Source organism: Schistocerca gregaria, chromosome 5 (assembly GCF_023897955.1).
Source record: "Schistocerca gregaria isolate iqSchGreg1 chromosome 5, iqSchGreg1.2, whole genome shotgun sequence".
NCBI classification, from domain to species: Eukaryota; Metazoa; Arthropoda; class Insecta; order Orthoptera; family Acrididae; genus Schistocerca; species Schistocerca gregaria.
The window spans coordinates 291,733,249-291,754,092 of NC_064924.1; the positions used below are offsets into that span (position 1 = coordinate 291,733,249).

Sequence of the window (20,844 nt, forward strand, 5' to 3'; positions counted from 1 at the left end):
CGTTGCTGTTATAAAAAAGCATTGACGCCCACGGCAGCAAATACCCATCATGTTGTTGTTGTTGTTGTGATCTTCAGTCCAGAGAACGGTTTGATGCATCTCTCCATGCTACTCTATCCTGTGCACGCTTCTTCATCTCCCAGTACCTACTGCAACCTACATCCTTCTGAATCTGTTTAGTGTATTCATTTCTTGGTCTCCCTCTACGATTTTCACCCTCCGCGCTGCCCTCCAATACTAAATTGGTGATCCCTTGATGCCTCAGAATATGTCCTACCAACCGATCCCTTCTTCTAGTCAAGTTGTGCCACAAATTTCTCTTCTCCCCAATTCTATTCAATACCTTCTCATTAGTTATGTGATCTACCCATCTTACCCATATAATCTTCAGCATTCTTCTGTAGCACCACATTTCGAAAGCCTCTATTCTGTTTTTGTCTAAACTATTTATTGTCCACGTTTCACTTCCATACATGGCTACACTCCATACAAATACTTCCAGAAACGACTTCCTGACACTTAAATCTCGTCTTCAGAAACGCTTTCCTTGCCATTACCAGTCTACATTTTATATCCTCTCATCATCAGTTATTTTGATCCCCATATAGCAAAACTCATTAACCACTTTAAGCGTCTCATACCCATCATTCCACATTATAAATGATGTTACTGTAACGGCTTGTCTGGATATTCAGTTACTCAGTGCAGAATTTCCCTGATGTAAAATAGTAGATCACGAGAAGCTCTGTTATTTTATATACATTACAAACACCGGTGCTGTGTCAAGCGTAAGATGTGCAGAACACGTAGTTCAAGAACAAAGAGAGCTTGACAATGCACCGAATTGAGAACAGGTCGAAGAAAGCTCAAGGTACACTGACAGTAATCGTTGGTTGGTTTTCGTGGCTGGTACATGCGGTTGGTTTATTGAAGCAGAAAACAGTAATTAAATGTGGACGACGAGTCTGAGACTTCCTCTACGGACACTTGACGGTGGGGCAGCACTCTGGGTACGGCTTGGACGTGTCCTTGACCACTTGACACGGAGGTGATGTGCCCACCGTACCGCACCTGCAACATTAGAGGCCAGAATTAGTTCTCCGGTAACACATCGTCGCTTTTGCCGATTTAGTTTCATTTCTTTACTAACTGATAACTCAGCATTGACCATTTACATTATCTACTCACAAGTATATATAATACTGGCTGAGTCCACGCTTCGCCTTCATGATAACATGAACTCTGCAGGGTAGGTACATTTTCAGAGTGGCTTCTGAGTGTCTGTGGAAGAACAGCAGCCATTCTTCCTCAAAAGCCGAAACCAGAGAAGGTACTGGTGTTGGACGCCGGGGTTAGAGCTTCTGACTCATCCCAAACGTTTCCATTTGGTTCAAAGTGGGACTCTTAGCACACCAGTCCGTTTCACTCAAGTTGTTGTCCACAAACCGTTGCTGTTTTATGACAGGGCGCATCGTCTCTGAACCATCCCTCTACTGTGCACAACACACAAGGCTATAAAATGCGTTTATATCCTTCCACATTTGACGTTTTCTTCAGCTCTGAAAGGTGACCACATCCTAACCAAGAAAAACACCCACATATCGTAACACCACCTCCCCTGTAGCTTACTTTTGGCACAACACACGCTGGTACCTAAAGTCCTCCAGTCATTGGCCTAATGTAAACTCTTCTACCGGATTGCCGCAGCGTATAGCGTGACTCCAATCATTTCCAGTCACCCACAGTCCAGCAGCAAGGCTCTTTACACAACCTCAAGCATCGTTTAGGTCTGACAACGAAATACGTGGCTTATGAAGAGCTACTCGACCAATGCGGTACAGTCTTTGCAGTTCCCTGCCCTCAGCCACTATGCTAGCTGGACTGGTGGCAGCACTTTGGAACTCATGAGTGATTCCTTCCTCTTATCCGATTTGTTACAACCACCTTCCTCAGTGTTTGACGATCCCTGTCCGTCAGTACATTACATCTACATCATACTTCGCAAACCATCTAATGGTGTGTGGAGGAGGGTAATTTCGGTACCACTACCTAATCCATCCAACCCTGTTCCACTCGCGAATAGTGCGTGGGAAGAATGATTGTCGGTAAGCCTCTGTATTGGCTCTAATTTCTCGAATTTTCTCCTCGTGGTCAATACGCGAGATGTATGTGGGATCAATTAATACACTGCTGGCGGTTAAAATTGCTACACAAAGAAGAAATGCAGATGATAAATGGATCTTCATTGGACAAATACATTATACTAGAACTCACATGTGATTCAATTTTCACGCAATTTGGGTGCACAGATCCCGAGAAATCAGTATCCAGAACCACCTCTGGCGGTAATAACGGCCTTGATACGCCTGGGCATTGAGTCAAACAGCTTGGATGGCGTGTACAGATACAGCTGTCCATGCAACTTCAACATGATACCACAGTTCATGAAGAATAGAGACTGGCATATTGTCACGAGCCAGTTGCTCGGCCATCATTGACCAGACGTTCTCAATTGGTGAGAGATCTGGGGAATGTGCTCGCCAGGGCACCATTCGAACATTTTCTGTATCCAGGACAGCCCGTACATGACCTGCAACATGCGGTCGTGCATTATCCTGCTAAAATGTAGGGTTTCGCAGGGATCGAATGAAAGGTAGAGCCACGGGTCGTAACACATCTGAAATGTAACGTCCACTGTTCAAAGTGACGTGATTGCGAACAAGAAGTGACCGAGACGTGTAGCAAATGGCACCCCATACCTCATATCACGCCGGGTGATACACCAGTATGGCGATGACGAATACACGCTTGCAATGAGTGTTCACCGCGATGTCGCCAAACACGGATGCGACCATCATGATGCTGTAAACAGAACCTGGATTCATCCGGAAAAATGGCGTTTTGCCATTCGTGCACCCAGGTTCGTCGTTGAGTACACCATCGCAGGCGCTCCTGTCTGTGATGCAGCGTCAAGGGTAACTGCAGTCATCGTCTCCGAGCTGATAGCCCAAGCTGCTGCAAAAGTCGTCGAACTGTTCGTGCAGATGGTTGTTGTCTTGCAAACGTCCCCATCTGTTGACTCAGGAATCGAGACGTGGCTGCACTATCCGTTACAGCCATGCGACTATCTCGACTGCTAGTGATACGAGGCCGTTGGGATCCATCACAGCATTTCGTATTACCCTCCTGAACCCACCGATTCCATATTCTGCTAACAGTCATTGAATATCGACCAACGCGAGCAGAAATGTCGCGATAGATAAACCGCAGTCGCGATATGCTACAATCCGACCTTTATCAAAGTCGGAGTACGCATTCTCCTCCTTACACGAGGCATCACAACAACGTTTCACCAGGTAACGCCGGTTAACTGCTGTTTGTGTATGAGAAATCGGTTGGAAACTTTCCTCATGTCAGCACGTTGTTGGTGTCGCCACCGGCTGCAACCTTGTGTGAATGATCGGAAAAGCTAAGCATTCGCATATCACAGCATCTTCTTCCTGTCAGTTAAAATTCGTGTCTGTAGCACGTCATCTTCGTGGTGTAGCAATTATATGGCCAGTAGTGTATGTTTTCCGACTCCTCTTGAAAAGTGCTGTCCTGAAATTTCAACAGTCAATCTTTCCGTGAAGCACAACACCTCTCTTGAAACGTCTGCCAGTAGAGTTTGCTTAGCATTTCGGTAATGCTCTCTTACCAGCTAAACGATCCCGTGACGAAACTCGCTTCTCTTCGTTAGATCTTCCCTATGTCCTCTATCAGTCCCACCTGACAGGAATCCCAGTTAGATGAACAATAATCAATAATCGGGCGAACAAGCGTCTTATAAGCCACTTCTTTCGTGGATGAGTTACATTTCCTTTGGATTCTTCCGATGAATCTATGTCTGGTGTCAGCTTTTCCCACTATGTGTTTTATATGGTCATTCCACTTAAGTTCGCTCTGGATAGTTTATGGCAGACGCTGTCTTCAGCTGATTGTCATCAAAAGCGTAGCTGTACAGTAGTGGATTTCTTTTCCTATGTATGCGAAATATGTTACATTTATTTACGTGCAGGGTCAATTGCCAGAGCCTGCACCAATCATCAATTATCTGCAGGACGCTCTGGCGTTGCTACTTTTGTATAGACATCTGTATCATCTGCAAATAACCTTAAAGAGCATCCGACGCGTTCTACTACATCATTTTTGTACATTGTCATCAGCAACGGTCCTATCACACTTCCCTGTGGAACTCCGGATGTTACCTTTACACATGTCGACTTTTGTTCCGTTAAGGGCGACGTGTTAAGTTCTATCTGCAATAAGGTCTTGGATCCAATCGCAGATCTGCTCCGACACTCCGTAAGCTCGTATTTTTTTTCATTGGAAGGCAATGCGGGACGGTGTCAAATGTGTTACTGAAATCAACTGCGCTGTGGATCTCAAGGAGGAACAGAGTGAGCTGAGTTTCTGAGGATCTCCGTTTGCGGAATCCATGTTGATTTTTAAAGAGATGTTCATTTTCCAAAAAGTCATAATTCTTTAGCATAAAACATGTTCCACAATTCTACAACAAATTGACGTCAACGATATAGGTTATAATTGAGTGGATCTGTCTTACTGCCTTTCTTAGAAACGGGAATGACCTACTCTTTTTTCCAGTCGTTAGGTACCTTTAGTTGCTCAAGCGATCTACGATAAAATGTTGCTAGGAGGGGAGCATGTTCTTTGCATTAATCTTTATAGAATCTTTTAGGTATCTCATCTGGATCTGACATCTTTCCACTACTAAGCCATTATAGCTGCTTTTCAATTCCGCGATCGGTTATCTCAATATTTGCCATTTCGACGTTCGTACGACGATTGAAAGGAGGGACAGTGCTACGACCTTCCGCGGTGAAACAACTTCGGAACGCCGAATTCAGCCTTCTCTCTGTTATCTTCCGTTTCGGTGCCAGTATGGCTGAGGGAATGAATAGATGATTTTTACCCACTTATTGATTTTACATACGACCAAAATCTCTTAGGATTTTTACTCACGTCGGTTGACAACGTCTTACTTTCAAAATAATTGACCGCTTCTCTCGTTGCTCTCCTTACACTCACTTTCGCTTCGTTCAGCTTTTGTTTGTCAGCTAGGTTTTTTCTTCTGTTGTATCTGAGATGAAGTGCTCCTTGTTTACGTAACGCTTTTCTAATATGGCTATCAAACCATGGCGGATCTTTCTCATCCGTTAAAACCTTACTCGGAACATACTTGTGTAAGGCATATTTAACGATGCCTTTGAGTTTAATCCATTTGTTCTTCCCATCTTCGTCCTCATAGCCGAATATTTGATGCTGACTGCTGAGATATTGTGAAATTTATATCCTGTCACACTTCCAGGGGCAAATATATCTTCCCACCTTTCTTAACATTCCTTATACGACCCGTCGTCATAGATGCTGTCACAACCTTATGATCGCTGATACCTTCCTCTACGTTAAATGATTATATCCACCTGATCTTCAGGATTCCTCTTTCGCGTTTCCATTTCACACTCACATCAGCCGACATGGGCAGCTTTAGAGGGATTCAACCGTCACTGATGTACTTTTTACTCTGACGATATGAATATTCAACGTTCGAAGTTACTGACATCTCCAGATTTATCCACTCTACTGTTACTGCTTCACTACCGCCGACAACACAATACCCCGGTCTCACCTGACATCTAGTGGTTAATTCCGCATAACATAGCGGCGTCCGAATACTTCTGACCAGACAGCGTATTTTAATATCACCCCATTCCCTTCTCTATGTTGCCAGTGGCGGTGAAATGTCTTCTGACCATAAACAATCGACCACGGACCTTCGATTGTTTCCCATTTAACCACTTCCCCCCCCCCCCCCCTCTGACACACACAGACATAAACGCGCGCGCGCTCACACACACACACACACACACACACACAGAGGGAGGGAGAGAGAGAGAGAGAGATGCGAGGCTGGTGGAAGACTCTAGTCACAGTAAGTGATGAAACTTACTAAGCACACAAAAATTTAAGTACGAAGTACTACAGGACTTACCCTACACCATTAATGTGCGGGAACGAGCAGCTGTACTCCACACATTCTCCTGGGACAAGCCATTTCTCGCCATTCTTATAGAAGTTGCCCGTCTTGGAGTGGAAGCACTGTCCTGGATGATCTGTAACAAAGGGACGTAACTATAAGGCGAATCCACATCTTATAGAACAATGTAATCCAACCTGAGAGTAAAAATTAAAAAAAAGATAAGTTATATTTCTCGCAGGACTGGAATTTCTTCAAAAAAATGGCGACGAACCTCGGCTTCGCAAGGTTAGCACTGAACGTCAATGCCCAGACACCTCGTATTGCGCAACGGCAATAAATAACTCGGAAGAGTAGTCAGACGCATTTGTTCGGATGTTTCAGCAGATTTTCGCAAATTCATTTTTGCGTTGTATAGTTGGTGTCAGCCCAAAGAAAGAGTGTTCATCACGTCTTTCATGCGAAGCCAAATGTTGACGGAAAGAGTCTGTTTGTTTCCCGTTATAAAGAAAACGATTTTTAAAGCGGAATTTTACGTGCCCTTTCGACAGAGGGGTACCAGATTATTCTAGTGCGACATTATTTTTATAGATGTCCGTTACCAGGGACGTGAAACACGAAGGATAAACAGCATTCCAGCAGGGACTCAGTAGCACTGCGTCCTTGGTAGCAGCAGTCAACACGGGCCATGCAGTGCTGCCAGTTGTGATTGAATTCTTCGTGTTTTGCTGTCCCTTTTAAAACATACTGATAAAGCAAATATGGAACTGCACTATTCTGGGCTCACTCTACCAAATGGACACTTAAAATTCTGCTTTAAAAAAAATGGTTCAAATGGCTCTGAGCACTATGCGACTTAACTGCTGAGGTCATCAGTCCCCTAGAACTTTTTTTTTTCGGGTCATCAGTCTACTGACTGGTTTGATGCGGCCCGCCACGAATTCCTCCCCTGTGCTAACCTCTTCATCTCAGAGTAGCACTTGCAACCTACGTCCTCAATTATTTGCTTGACGTATTCCAATCTCTGTCTTCCTCTACAGTTTTTGCCCTCTACAGCTCCCTTTAGTACCATGGAAGTCATTTCCTCATGCCTTAGCAGATGTCCTATCATCCTGTCCCTTCTCCTTATCAGTGTTTTCCACATATTCCTTTCCTCTCCGATTCTGCGTAGAACCTCCTCATTCCTTACCTTATCAGTCCACCTAATTTTCAACATTCGTCTATAGCACCACATTTCAAATGCTTCGATTCTCTTCTGATCCGGTTTTCCACAGTCTATGTTTCACTACATCCAGACGTACATCCTCAGAAATTTCTTCCTCAAATTAAGGCCGGTATTTGATATTAGTAGACTTCTCTTGGCCAGAAATGCCTTTTTTGCCATAGCGAGTCTGCTTTTGGTGTCCTCCTTGCTCCGTCCGCCATTGGTTATTTTACTGCCTAGGTAGGAGAATTCCTTAACTTCATTGACTTCGTGACCATCAATCCTGATGTTAAGTTTCTCGCTGTTCTCATTTCTACTACTTCTCATTACCTTCGACTTTCTCCGATTTACTCTCAAACCATACTGTGTACTCATTAGACTGTTCATTCCGTTCAGCAGATTTAATTCTTTTTCACTTTCACTCAGGATAGCAATGTCATGAGCGAATCGTATCATTGATATCCTATCACCTTGTATTTTAATTCCACTCCGGAACCTTTCTTTTATTTCCATCATTGCTTCCTCGATGTACAGATTGAAGAGTAGGGGCGAAAGGCTACAGCCTTGTCTTACTCCTTAATACGAGCAGTTCGTTCTTGATCGTCCACTCTTATTATTCCGTCTTGGTTGTTGTACATGTTGTATATGACCCGTCTCTCCGTATAGCTTACCCCTACTTTTTTCAGAATCTTGAAGAGCTTGCACCATTTTATATTGTCGAACGCTTTTTCCAGGTCGACAAATCCTATGAACGTGTCTTGATTTTTCTTTAGCCTTGCTTCCATTATTAGCCGTAACGCCAGAATTGCCTCTCTAGTGCCTTTACTTTTCCTAAAGCCAAACTGATCGTCACCTAGCGCATTCTCAATTTTCTTTTCCATTCTTCTGTATATTATTCTTGTAAGCAGCTTCGATGCATGAGCTGTTAAGCTGATTGTGCGATAATTCTCGCACTTGTCAGCTCTTGCCGTCTTCGGAATTGTGTGGATGATGCTTTTCCGAAAGTCAGATGATATGTCGCCAGACTCATATATTCTACACACCAACGTGAATAGTCGTTTTGTTACCACTTCCCCTAATGATTTAAGAAATTCTGATGGAATGTTGTCTATCGCTTCTGCCTTATTCGACCGTAAGTCCTTCAAAGCTCTTTTAAATTCCGATTCTAACACTGGATCCCCTATCTCTTCTAAATCGACTCCTGTTTCTTCTTCTATCACATCAGACAAATCTTCACCCTCATAGAGCCTTTCAATGTATTCTTTCCATCTATCTGCTTTCTCCTGTGCATTTAACAGTGGAATTCCCGTTGCACTCTTAATGTTACCACCGTTGCTTTTAATGTCACCAAAGGTTGTTTCGACTTTCCTGTATGCTGAGTCTGTTCTTCCGACAATCATATCTTTTTCGATATCTTCGCATTTTTCCTGCAGCAATTTCGTCTTAGCTTCCCTGCACTTCCTATTTATTTCATTCCTCAGCGACTTGTATTACTGTATTCCTGATTTTCCCGGAACATGTTTGTACTTCCTCCTTTCATCAATCAACTGAAGTATTTCTTCTGTTACCCATGGTTTCTTCGCAGCTACCTTCTTTGTACCTATGTTTTCCTTCCCATCTTCTGTGATGGCCCTTTTTAGAGTTGTCGATTCCTCTTCAACTGTGTTGCCTACTGCGCTATTCCTCATTGCTGTATCTATAGCGTTAGAGAACTTCAAACGTATCACGTCATTCCTTAGAACTTCCGTTTCCCACTTCTTTGCGTATTGATTCTTCCTGGCTAATGTCTTGAACTTCAGCCTACTCTTCATCACTACCATATTGTGATCTAATTCTATATATGCTCCTGGGTACGCCTTACAATCCAGTATCTGATTTCGGAATCTCTGTCTGACCATGATGTAATCTAATTGAAATCTTTCCGTATCTCCCGGTCTAGAACTTAAACCTAACTAATCTAAGGACATCACATACAACCATGCCCAAGGCAGGATTCGAACCTGCGACCGTAGCGGTCGCGCGGTTCCAGACTGTAGCGCATAGAACCGCTCGGCCACCCCAGCCGGCAAAATTCTGCTTTAAAAATCATTTTGTTTGTAACGGGAAACCAATTGACGCTTTCTGTCTACAGTAGGGATGCGCATAGTTTAATTCACAAAATATACAGATCGAAGATAGGTATAAACGTACAGATCCTGGTGGAGCTTCTTTAGAGTTGTGACGACTGCTTACGTAGCTGCTTTTCCCGTCAGATGACCAGCCTATAGCCCCATCGCTGCCACGAGATGTCACTCCTAACTTCATTTAAACCTGGGACAACAACAATATATCGGAAACTTCCTGGAAGATTAAGACTGTGTGCCGGACTCCAACTCGTGATCTTTGCCTTACGTGGGCATGTGCTTTACACACAGAGCACCACTCACGACCCATCCTCACAATTTGGAAGGCAGGAGACGAGGTACTGGCGGAAATACAGCTGTCAGGAGGGGTCCTGAGTTGTTCTTGGGTACCTCACTCTGTTGTGCAGACAGTTTTAATCCGCCAGGAAATTTCATATCAGGACACACTCCGCTGCAGAGTGAAAATTTCATTCTGAAACATACAGGAATTTTATGTGCCCGTTCGACAGAGCGGCCTGCGCTTACTGCTGTTGCCATGCAGCAGCGCTGCCCAATAGCTGGTCGAGTACTTCCATTCTTCGTCTTTCACTGTTCTTCTTAATACACTCATCAAAAGAAGTTTTGCATCACCTCTTCCGAGAGTTCCGGAACCTGTACGGGTAAATGGAATAGAGGTCAACATAACCATCATTTTCGCCCTTTTTATTGCTCATGAAACCACACAATGTATGTTGGACCACCATACAGCGAGATCTTCAGAAGTGGTGGTCCAGTCTGTTGTACACACGGCAATCTCTAATATCCAGTACCACGTCCTCTTGCGTTGATACATCCACAAGTTCATCAAGACACTGTTGATCCAGACTGTCTCACTCCTCAACGGCGATTGCGTTGATACATCCACAAGTTCATCAAGACACTGTTGATCCAGATTGTCCCACTCCTCTACGGCGATTCGGTGTAGATTCCTCAGAGTGGTTGGTGTGTTACATCGTCCATAAACAGCCCTTTTCAGTCTATCCCAGGCATGATCGATAGGGTTCGTTTCTGGAGAACATGCTGGCCACTGTAGTCGATAGATGTCGTCATCCTGAAGGAATTCATTCTCAAGATGTACGCAATGGGGGCGCGAATTGTCGTCCATGAAGACGAATGCCTCGCCAATATGCTGCCGGTAAGTTTGCACTATCGGTCGGAGGATTGCTTTCACGTATCGTACAGCCCTTACGTCGCCTACCATGACCACCAGCGGCGTACGTCGGCCCCACATAATGCCACCCCAAAACATCAGGGTACCTCCACCTTGCTGCACTTGCTGGACAGCGTGTCTAAGGCGTTCAGCCTGACCGGGTTGCCTCCCAACACGTCTCCGACGATTCTCTGGTTGAAGGCATATGCGACACTCATTGGTGAAGAGAACGTAATACCAATCCCGAGTGGGCCATTCGGCATGTTGTTGGGCCCATCTGCACCCGTTGCACGGTGACGTGGTTGCAAAGATGGACAACGCCATGGATGTCGGGAGTGAAGTTGCGCATCATGCAGTTTGATTCTTAACACAACGTCATGTGGCTGCACGAAAAGCATTGTTCAACATGGTGACGTTGCTGTCAGGGTTCCTCCGAATCATAATCCGTAGGTAGCAGTCATCCACTGCAGTAGTAGCCCTGAGCAAGGTATGCTATCGACAGTTCCTGTCTCTCTGTATCTCATCCAAGTCCGAAGAACATCGCTTTGGTTCACTCCGAGACGCCTGGAAACTTCCCTTGTTGACAACCCTTCCTGGCACAAAGTAACAATGCGGACGCGATCGATCAGCGGTATCGACCCTCTAGGCATGGTTGAACTACAAACAACACGAGCCGTGTACTTTCTTCCTGGTACTTCTTGGCACTGTTTCGATTACAAGCGAGGTAGATTATTCCTATATGTCGGTCAAGGTCCTGAAGATGGCGTAGCAAAACGCTGAAAGTGGTTGCCCAACAAAAGAATGTTGAAATTTCACTACTGAATGGCGTTTAATTTGACGCCTTCGTTCTCCGTGAGCCAATTCCCTAACGATTTCCAAAATGTAATGTCCCATGCGGCTAGTTCCAACCGCTATCCCGTGTTCAAATTCTGTTAACTCCCGTCGTGCGGCCGTATCACCTCGGAAACCTCTTCACGTGAATCGCCTGAGTACGAATGACAAAACCGCCAATAAAGTGCCCTTTTGTACGTAATGTGCATCTGTATATGTACATATCGCTATCCCATGACCTTTATCGACTCAATGTATACGAATCGGGACGATCAGGTGAAACGCGTATTAGGTAATGCGAATGGTCGGCAGGTTTGTTGATTCTGGAAAAGTACAGAGCACCTGTGAAAGCAGAAGAGAATAAAAATGCCGGTGCAACCAATTCAAGAGTTACTGCTCCAGCGTTTTATTGACCTTGTCAACTAGTCAAGACAGCAGATATGGAACGAAAGCAGAAGCGCACTGCCAACATCGTAATAGCCCACTCCTGAACGTGACAGAGGTGTTCGGGAGACTTAAATGAGAATCTGTAGAAGAAAAGCGCCATCCGGGGAGTCTCAAGACACGTCTTCGGCCTAGAATCTCACTAACTGGAATAGAATTGTCTTTAGAGGTGAGTCCCTCTTTGAAAGGAGTCTCTGAAGACACCCCTGACAGCCATGGGATACTATACAGATTGCCACCGGCTTACGGCCCGACAGCTACGAATGATGGTCTAGGGCGCCATTTCTTTTCAGAGCAGGACTCTTTTGGTTGTTATCTGTGGCACCTTTACACCACGAAGGTATGTCGATGATATTTTACGCTCGGTTTTGTTGCCCCTCATGGCAAGCCATCCCGGGCTTACATTTCAACAAGATAACGCCCGCCGCATACGGCGAGAGTTTCTACTGCTTGTCTTCTTGCTTGCCAAACCATAACTTGGCCTGAAAGGTCGCCGGATCTCTACCCACTTGAGAACGCACTATGGGCAGTGCCCCCACAACCATCTCGGATCTTGGACGATTTGACGCGCCAATTGGACAGAGTTTGGTTCAATATCCTTCAGGAGAACATCCAACAACTCTCTCAATCATTTCCAGGCCGAATAATTGCTTGTGAAACTTTTTCTCTTGAATAAATCATTCAGTTTTCCTGAAGTTGTAATCATTTGCTTGTCTGTACATGCACGTCGCATCTGCCGATTTCCGTCTCGTTCGGATAATTCCGTCGTGATCCACCGTTTTTCTTTAATTAATTATTTTTTTTTCTTAGAGTGTATTGAAGACTGTCCAAAATTCTGAATGAACATTGCGTATGAGGCATGTGTTTCTGTAATTGTTTATGTTTCATAACAAAGAACTGTCTGCCACATTAACGTTGGTGGCGCTACCTTGAAAAACAGTACACATTCGTCTGTAATGTGTACATGGAGGAGCTTCTCTCTCTTCACAGTTATTGACTGGTTACAGAAGATGAAGCATTATTCGTCGTAGTAACACGCATGTAAGTGTTCGAGTTGTCGCTTACTAGTGGTTATTTTCACATAAGGCATATATAACGTTGTGATTGGATAATTCAGTCAGTATCTAGTATAGAGGGCCTGATGATTGCGTATTATATGGCAGAAACAGATAGCGTACAGAATAAACTGGAGATGTACTTAACAATCTTGATATTTTGACATCTGAAAAGGTGTTTCGGGTGGATGTTCTGCCCGCAATGCCCAATGATTGACAAAAGAAAAATTTCGCTATAGGTATCATCCCAGCTGGAAGGAATTTACCATAGTGGACAGGGTGTGCAGCACCTGTGACTGTTTCTGATGACGATGCAATGTAAGGGAAAACGTCGAAAATGTTGTCTTTGAGTGGCTGCCGTAGTATTCAGGATGACTTGTATAGACAGAATATCTATTGGTGTGATGAATAACAGCTCCCTCTAAATGTGTAAAAATTTTATTGAAGATGATTAGAAAAACCAATCCTGTAATGTTCGAATAAAGTATTAGTGCTGTGCTTCCCGACACAATTACGTTGATTAAATACCAGCGTCATTTTAAAAGTCATTGCAGAGAGCTCAAGAACGACCGTTACGCTGGCGTGATATAGTAGAAATTCATGTCAGTCGTGTTTGTGTTCACTGGTTCGCGTGACTGTGACGTGAGTAATTCAGTTCTAAAATGGGGACTGAAACCGAATCAGCTCGGGTTAAACGTTGTGACAAGCGTTCGTACATCTCAGTCGAATCCCAGTGTGGAAAGAACCCAACGGAATTCCAGAACGCTCTGCCGGAATAGTGTACTAGATAGCAGCACAGTATCACAGTGGTCTGTTCGTTTCCTTAAAGATCTGGTAAGCACAGAGAATAGCCAAGAAAGGGAAGGCCACTGACTGTAACAGACTACACCCCTGTAGTTAATGACATTTTGAGAGACAATCGACGAAAAACGAGTGAAGAAACTGTAAGTGAGGTCAGAATGCTCTGCGGGAATAGTACTAGATAGCAGCACAGTATCACAGTGGTCTGTTCGTTTCCTTAAAGATCTGGTAAGCACAGAGAATAGCCAAGAAAGGGAAGGCCACTGACTGTAACAGACTACACCCCTGTAGTTAACGACATTTTGAGAGACGATCGACGAAAAACGAGTGAAGAAACTGCAAGTGAGGTCAGAATGTCTGTCACTTCAGTTTACATAATCGTAACTGAAAAGTTAAACATGAGACTGACTGCCATACCTCTCTCTCATACTTTCCAAACTAAGTATCTAGGAATTACAGTTACGAACAACTTAAATTGGGAGCAACACAGAAAATGTTGTGGGGAAGGCTAACCAAAGACTGCGTTTTATTGGCAGGACACAAAAAATGTAACATCTACTGATGAGATTGCCTGCACTACACCTGTCCGTCCTCTTTTAGAATATTGCTGCGCGTTGTGGCAGCCTTAGAGATAGGATTGACCAAGTAAATCGAAAAAGTTCAAAGAAGGGCGGCACGTTTTGTATTATCGCGAAATAGGGAAGACAGTGTCACTGAAATTACATAGGATTTGGAGTGGACATAAAAGAAAGGTGTTTTTCACTGGTTCGGAATCTTCTCACGAAATTCCAATCACCAACTTCCCCCTCCGAATGCGAAAACATTTTGTTGACACCGACCTACACAGGGAGAATCGATCCTCATGATAAAATAAGGGAAATCAGAGTTCGTACGGAAAGATGTAGGTGTTCGTTCTTTCCTCGCGCTATACGAGATTGGAATGATAGACAATTGTGAAGGTGGCTCGATGAACACACTGCCAGGCACCTAAATTCGATTTGCAGAGTATCCATGCAGATGAAGATGTAACATACCTTCTGCATACCTTGCTGAAGTATCACTGCTGGAAGAAAGAATGTTGGAGAGCCCTATAGCCCCAGCTGGAAGCAGTTTCTAGAATGATTTTGAACAAAGAGTTCGGTGTTGTAAATTGGCTTCTCAGCACTGAGAATGCGAGACTGGTTGAACAGATTTTTGTTACTTTTAGGTATAAGTGGTCTACATCAATAATAAAACTAAATCTAAATTTGGGGCCGTTAGGTTCATAATGCTGAAAAGTCAATTTATGTTCCTAAATTATCAGTATAAATTTGACCGTAAAGATCAAGGACGCCCTTTGAGGCGTCCATAATGGTTAAGATAGGCAACTCATAAAAATACCGAGCCTTGAAATGTTCTGGGGTTATACGTCCATAAAAAAGATAACAGGTTTAATTTAGAACTATGCGCGACGCTTTTTGTGAGGCAGTTAATGTACGCTTATTACGTTCAGTTATGGTTTCACTGATATCAGATAGGAAAACGTGCAGCTACCTAATTTTACACTCTTTCGCTCACTCCACTTTTCTCTATACTCCCGCTATTTTCACTCGAATAGTTAGTTGGTGCTTTTTTTAACAACGTGTCGCCCGCTGTGGACGAGCGGTTTTAGGCACTTTAGTCCGGAACCACTCTGCTGCTACGGTCTCAGGTTCGGATCCTGCCTCGGGCATGGATGTGTGTGATGTCCTTAGGTTAGTTAGATTTAAGTAGTTCAAAGTCCAGGGGACTGATGACCTCAGATGTTAAGCCCCGTAGTGCTTAGAGCCATTTGAACCATTGCTTTTTTTTTTTTTTTTTTTTTTTTTTTTTTTTTACAACGTGAGATGAAAAAAGTCCAGATTCTCCATCTTCATCTTATATAGCTATTGTTAATATGTCAGTACAGTATTCTGAGTTCTCTGATCGCTACTGTTTGCGACATCCATTACATTAATCATTGTCAATAAGGACTCTTTCACCTTTCAAAATCGATGTATAATAGAATCCGGTAACCATTATGTACAGCAGGAAGCTTCATACAAATGATTCACAGTTGTCGAGAGAAAAGATCTCCATTACCTCCGAATTTTCAGGTACTTAATCTTGTATGGCATGTGCTGTATCATGCCAAGCCAAGTGGTGGAGGTTCGAGTCCTACCATGAGGCAAAAATACTTGGCGGTAGTGGGGTTCTTAGCATGGCAGTCGTGCACACTGACTTTTTAAAATAGTTTATTATTATTTCTAAAAACAAATTACATTCCAAAAATGAACACAATGTTGAAAAATCCGTTAGAGTAAACAAATTGTGATATTCTGCGTCTATTGTAATATCTGTTTTTGAACTGTATGAAACCTACAGCAGACATAAATACACCACTGTCAGCAGTTAATTGAAATTGTAATATGTGAAAAGGCAGTTCACTGAATTCGAAAACCACGTACTAGTTGCATCAATATGAACTACGTTTACAAATGAACATAAAATATCTCTGAAAAAGTTATGTAATTTATGGATGGGAATAAATTTTGACAAAAGTTATTGCTACTCAATTCCAGGCACAGTTATTCAGCTGCGGAAGATGACTTTCAAATTGTTCTTTATGTTAAATACATAGTTTCAGGTATCTATTCTCTAGTTCCTGACCTATTTATTTGCTTCTTCATCTGTACCATTCAGCTTTTTACATATTTCTTGGTTCCATATTTTCCCTCGATTTACTGTTCATCCGGAACTTAGAAGTCGAGTAGTAGCTAACACAGATGACAAAGTAGAGTGGATAATCCCAGTGTAGACGCCCAGAATGCTTTCAGCTTTGTCAGATGCCAGATACGTGGATTCAGTTCTGTTATCGTTCCGTTTATTCAGCCACCACCTTGAAAACCAATACGTGGTACATGTAAGACCAAAAAAAGGAATTATCTGAATAGACCGGAAATTGGTAGATGCGATCAACATATACAGACAAAATATGATTCCAATCTCAAAAAAAAAATGGATGATTTATTCCGGAGAACGAGTTTCACAAATTAAGACAGTCAATAACGTGTTGGTCTGCCTCTGGCCCTTGAGCAAGCTTTTATTCGGCTTGGCTTTGATTGACGATATTATTCTACGGCCTGTTTTGTTACACTTCATGACAAGTCATCCTGGGCTTACATTTCAGCAAGAAAATGCCCTCGTACACACAGCGGCGGTTTCTACTGATTTTGTTCGTGCTTGCCAAATCCTACCTTGACCAGCAAAGTCGCCGGATCTCTCCCCAATTTAGAATGTTTCAATCACTATTGGCAGGGGCCCTCTAGCCATCTCGAGACTCTGACGGTCTGACGCGCCAATTGTTCAGACTTTGGCACGATATCGCTCAGGAGGATATCCAGCAACACTATCAGTGAACGCCAAGCCGAATAATTCCTTGCTCAAGGCCACAGGTGGACCAACGCGTTATTGACTTGCTCAATTCATGAAGCTCTTTTTCTTGAAGAAATCATCTAATTTTTCTGAAATTGTAGCCATTTGTTTTTCTTTACTTATTTATCACATTTTCCGTCCCATTCGAATAATTCCTGCGTGGTGGGTAATTGTTGTGTGTGTGTGTGTGCGTGTGTGTGTGTGTGTGTGTGTGTGTGTGTGTGTGTGTGTGTGTGTGTGTGTGTGTAAGTGCTGCATAAATCACTGTAGACGGGGGTGGGATCATCGTGCTCAAAACGCATTCCACTGCACTCGAAGGTGGAAAAATATCCATTATCTTCGCCACTAACCAAACAACATCCTGCCATCTTCATTAGCGTGAATGCAGTACGTACAGTGTTTGCATTTTTTCTGATCTTTATGCTTTCGTAGTTTTAAATATCAGTAGGGACGAACTACCGTAAGGACGGCCACCATATGTTTCTTAAAACTCGTTTAGGCTCCCGAAAAAGAAAACTATTCGAACCAGCATTACGCATGTCGACAGTATCAGCACTTATATTTCGTAGACGTACCTCTTATACACTACTGGCCATTAAATTTGCTACACCACGAAGATGACGGGCTACAGACGCGAAATTTAACCGACAGGAAGAAGATGCTGTGATACGCAAATGATTAGCTTTTCAGAGCATTCACACAAGGTTGGCGCCGGTGGCGACACCTACAACGTGCTGACATGAGGAAAGTTTCCAACCGATTTCTCATACACAAACAGCAGTTGACTGGCGTTGCCTGGTGAAACGTTGTTGTGATGCCTCGTGTAAGGAGGTTAAATGCGTACCATCACGTTTCCGACGTAGATAAAGGTCGGATTGTAGCCTATTGCGATTGCGGTTTATCGTATCGCGACATTGCTGCTCGCGTTGGTCGAGATCCAATTACTGTTAGCAGAATATGGAATCGGTTCAGTATGGTAATACGGAACGCCGTGCCGGATCCCAACAGCCTCGTATCACTAGCAGTCGAGACGACCGGCATATTATCGGCATGGCTGTAACGGATCGTTCAGCCACGTCTCGATCCCTGAGAACAGATGGGGACGTTTGCAAGACAACAACCATCTGCACGAACAGCTCGACGGCGTTTGCAGCAGCATGGACTGTCAACTCGGAGACCATGGCTGCGGTTACCCTTGACGCTGCATCACAGACAGGAGCGCCTGCGATGGTGTACTCTAAGACGAACCTGGGTTGCACGAATGGCAAAACGTCATTTTTTCGAATGAATCCAGGTTCTGTTTACAGCATCATGATGGTCGCATCCGTGTTTGGCGACATCGCGGTGAACGCACATTGGAAGCGTTTATTTGTCATCGCCATCACCCGACGTGATGGTATGGGGTGCCATTGATTACACATCTCGGTCACCTCTTGTTCGCATTGACGGCACTTTGAACAGTGGGCGTTACATTTCAGATGTGTTACGACCCGTGGCTCTACACTTCATTCGAGCACCAATTGAAAACGTCTGCTCAATGGTGGCTGAGCAAATCGCTCTTCACAATACGCCAGTCACTACTCTTGATGAACTGTGGTATCGTGTTGAAGTTGCATGGGTAGCTGTACCTTTACACGCCATCCAAACTATGTTTGACGCAATGGCCAGGCGTATCAAGGCCGTTATTACGGCCAGGGGTGGTTGTTCTGGGCACTTATTTCTCAGGATCTATCCACCCAAATTGCGTGAAAATGTAATCACATGTCAGTTCTAGTATAATATATTTGTCCTATGAATACCCGTTTATCATCTTCATTTATTCTTGGTGTAGCAATTTTATTGGCCAGTAGTGTATAAGCGATAAGTGAAATGGTGGACTCTCTATAGTAAGAAATATTCGTCTTTTGAAGGAGGCTATGTATTGAATTTCAGTGACCAGTACTCGCATAACGGCAACCACAGATGGACCTGATGTGATTTATTATTACTTTGCCTGACGATCACAAAGATTTGGCAGTATTTCCAGAGTACCAAGTTACGAGAAACGATTCCTTTCTCAGGCTCCAAGTATTTTCTTGTTGAGAGCAACCGCAGCTGAAGTAATCCATGCTTCAGAAATGAAATATCAGTTTTTCACCTGGCCAGTATGAACTATGACGCCCTGCTCTTGCCGGTAATGGTATTTTACTTTCAGAAGGTTGAGTATCCCTCTTATACGTATTAGGCGTATGTACACCTCAAGATGTGATTTGACACCACGAAACTGGTCGCGGATGTGTAAAAGTTCATATACAGCTGAAAGCGATTTATTTCTCAAACATAACCTTCTCAGACTGTTGACAGCGATGGGGGCTGAAAATAATGGTACGAATTAGGTATCTCCAGGAATTTCTCGAAATGGAGACGGAATTAATAAAAATCCGTTGCGTCGTTAAATTTAAATTAGCGCTCCTCATTGGATCGTTATACAGATTTGACTCGTTTAAAGATTATTAGCGGGGTGCAGTTTTAAAAAAGACTATTTTCAAATGAGTAAATGAAGCGAAGCTTGGCAAAACGATCGAAAAGAGCAAAAACACCGCGCCAGTAGATTGGTAAGCTAGTGGTAAAAGTGGGAAAGAGGAAAAAATGGAGGTTGGGGAACGCTGCAGAAGTTTTTCTCCGAGCCAAATTATTATCGATTTACAATTTTTTGTGATAGATTTTTTGAGACATCGAAATTACAAACGTAGGACTGTAATGATCTAAATCCGTTAATGTGGCATTCATATTAAAGCTCCGCGAGAAATGTTTTCACTATGGACTCGCTAAGACTCATATTTGAAGCAAAGATGCTCTCTATGGATACTGACGGTGTCACCTACAGCGTAATGAACTGTGACCCATGTGAAGCGATAAGGTGCTCCTCCGATGTATTCAACACGTTTTTATACGAAGCTGATAAGTCACAAAGCCGGCAAGAGGTTATCGGCTAAATGAAAGACGAAGCGAATGTTTCGCTGATTGGACAGTTCGTAGGCCAAAGGTCTAAGATGTACTCTTAGGGCAAAGAGTCGGGTCCGTCATGTGGTGCATAGTGTGCTTCAATCAGAAATCGGGCTTTATCGCTATGATAATAAAAGGACCATTTGTTAGAACGGAAACCTTTCGCTCATTATGATCAACAGAAATTTGTCATCTGTGTACTACACATTTTAGGGCATAACCGCACCCATCTCGTGGATCTGTTTGTAACACGCCATTAGTTGTTTCGTTTTACCGTTACTTCATGCGTATCTCAATCGTTCTTCGTTTAGTCGACAAAGAAGGAGAGAGAAATAGAGAGGACGTGGATTACATAAAAAGAGACCGCAAGCGACTAGAGAAGCAATCTGACATGTAACATGGCCACCAGAGTGCGTTCAGTTCTAGTATGTCCATCCTTGGGGTGGAGGTTTGAGGTGCAATGCCACAACACTTGTTGGGATCCTGTATCCCATTCCAGTCTCATCTCCAGTCTCCCGAAGCGGATATATATGTAATGTTTGTAATTTATACTAATTTAAACTGTTGTTCTGACATTGTTTGCGCTGGGGCTCACCAGTATGTAGAGTGAAGGAAACATGTTGGATTAAAAACTAATGTCCTATCACAATTTACACACAATACAAACTACAGGTACATAGTAGGAATAAAATTGCTACTGTACTTATGGCGTAACTAACGATTAAAGTTCCAATATTTCATGT

General features: G+C 43.4%; 1 protein-coding gene across 2 annotated transcripts in view; it reads right to left on the reverse strand.

Moving 5' to 3' along the window:
• Positions 1–893: 893 nt before the first annotated feature.
• Positions 894–20,844, reverse strand: part of LOC126272788 (venom toxin OcyC11) — a 42,937-nt gene continuing 22,986 nt past the window's right edge. For both annotated transcript variants that reach the window (XM_049975938.1, XM_049975936.1), the window contains exons 2-3: positions 6,053–6,173; positions 894–1,071 (exon numbers count right to left, since the gene is read on the reverse strand). In XM_049975938.1, coding sequence (XP_049831895.1) covers positions 978–1,071; positions 6,053–6,173 — 215 coding nt within the window. In that variant the 3' untranslated portion in view covers positions 894–977. The remainder of the gene's footprint in view (positions 1,072–6,052; positions 6,174–20,844) is intronic.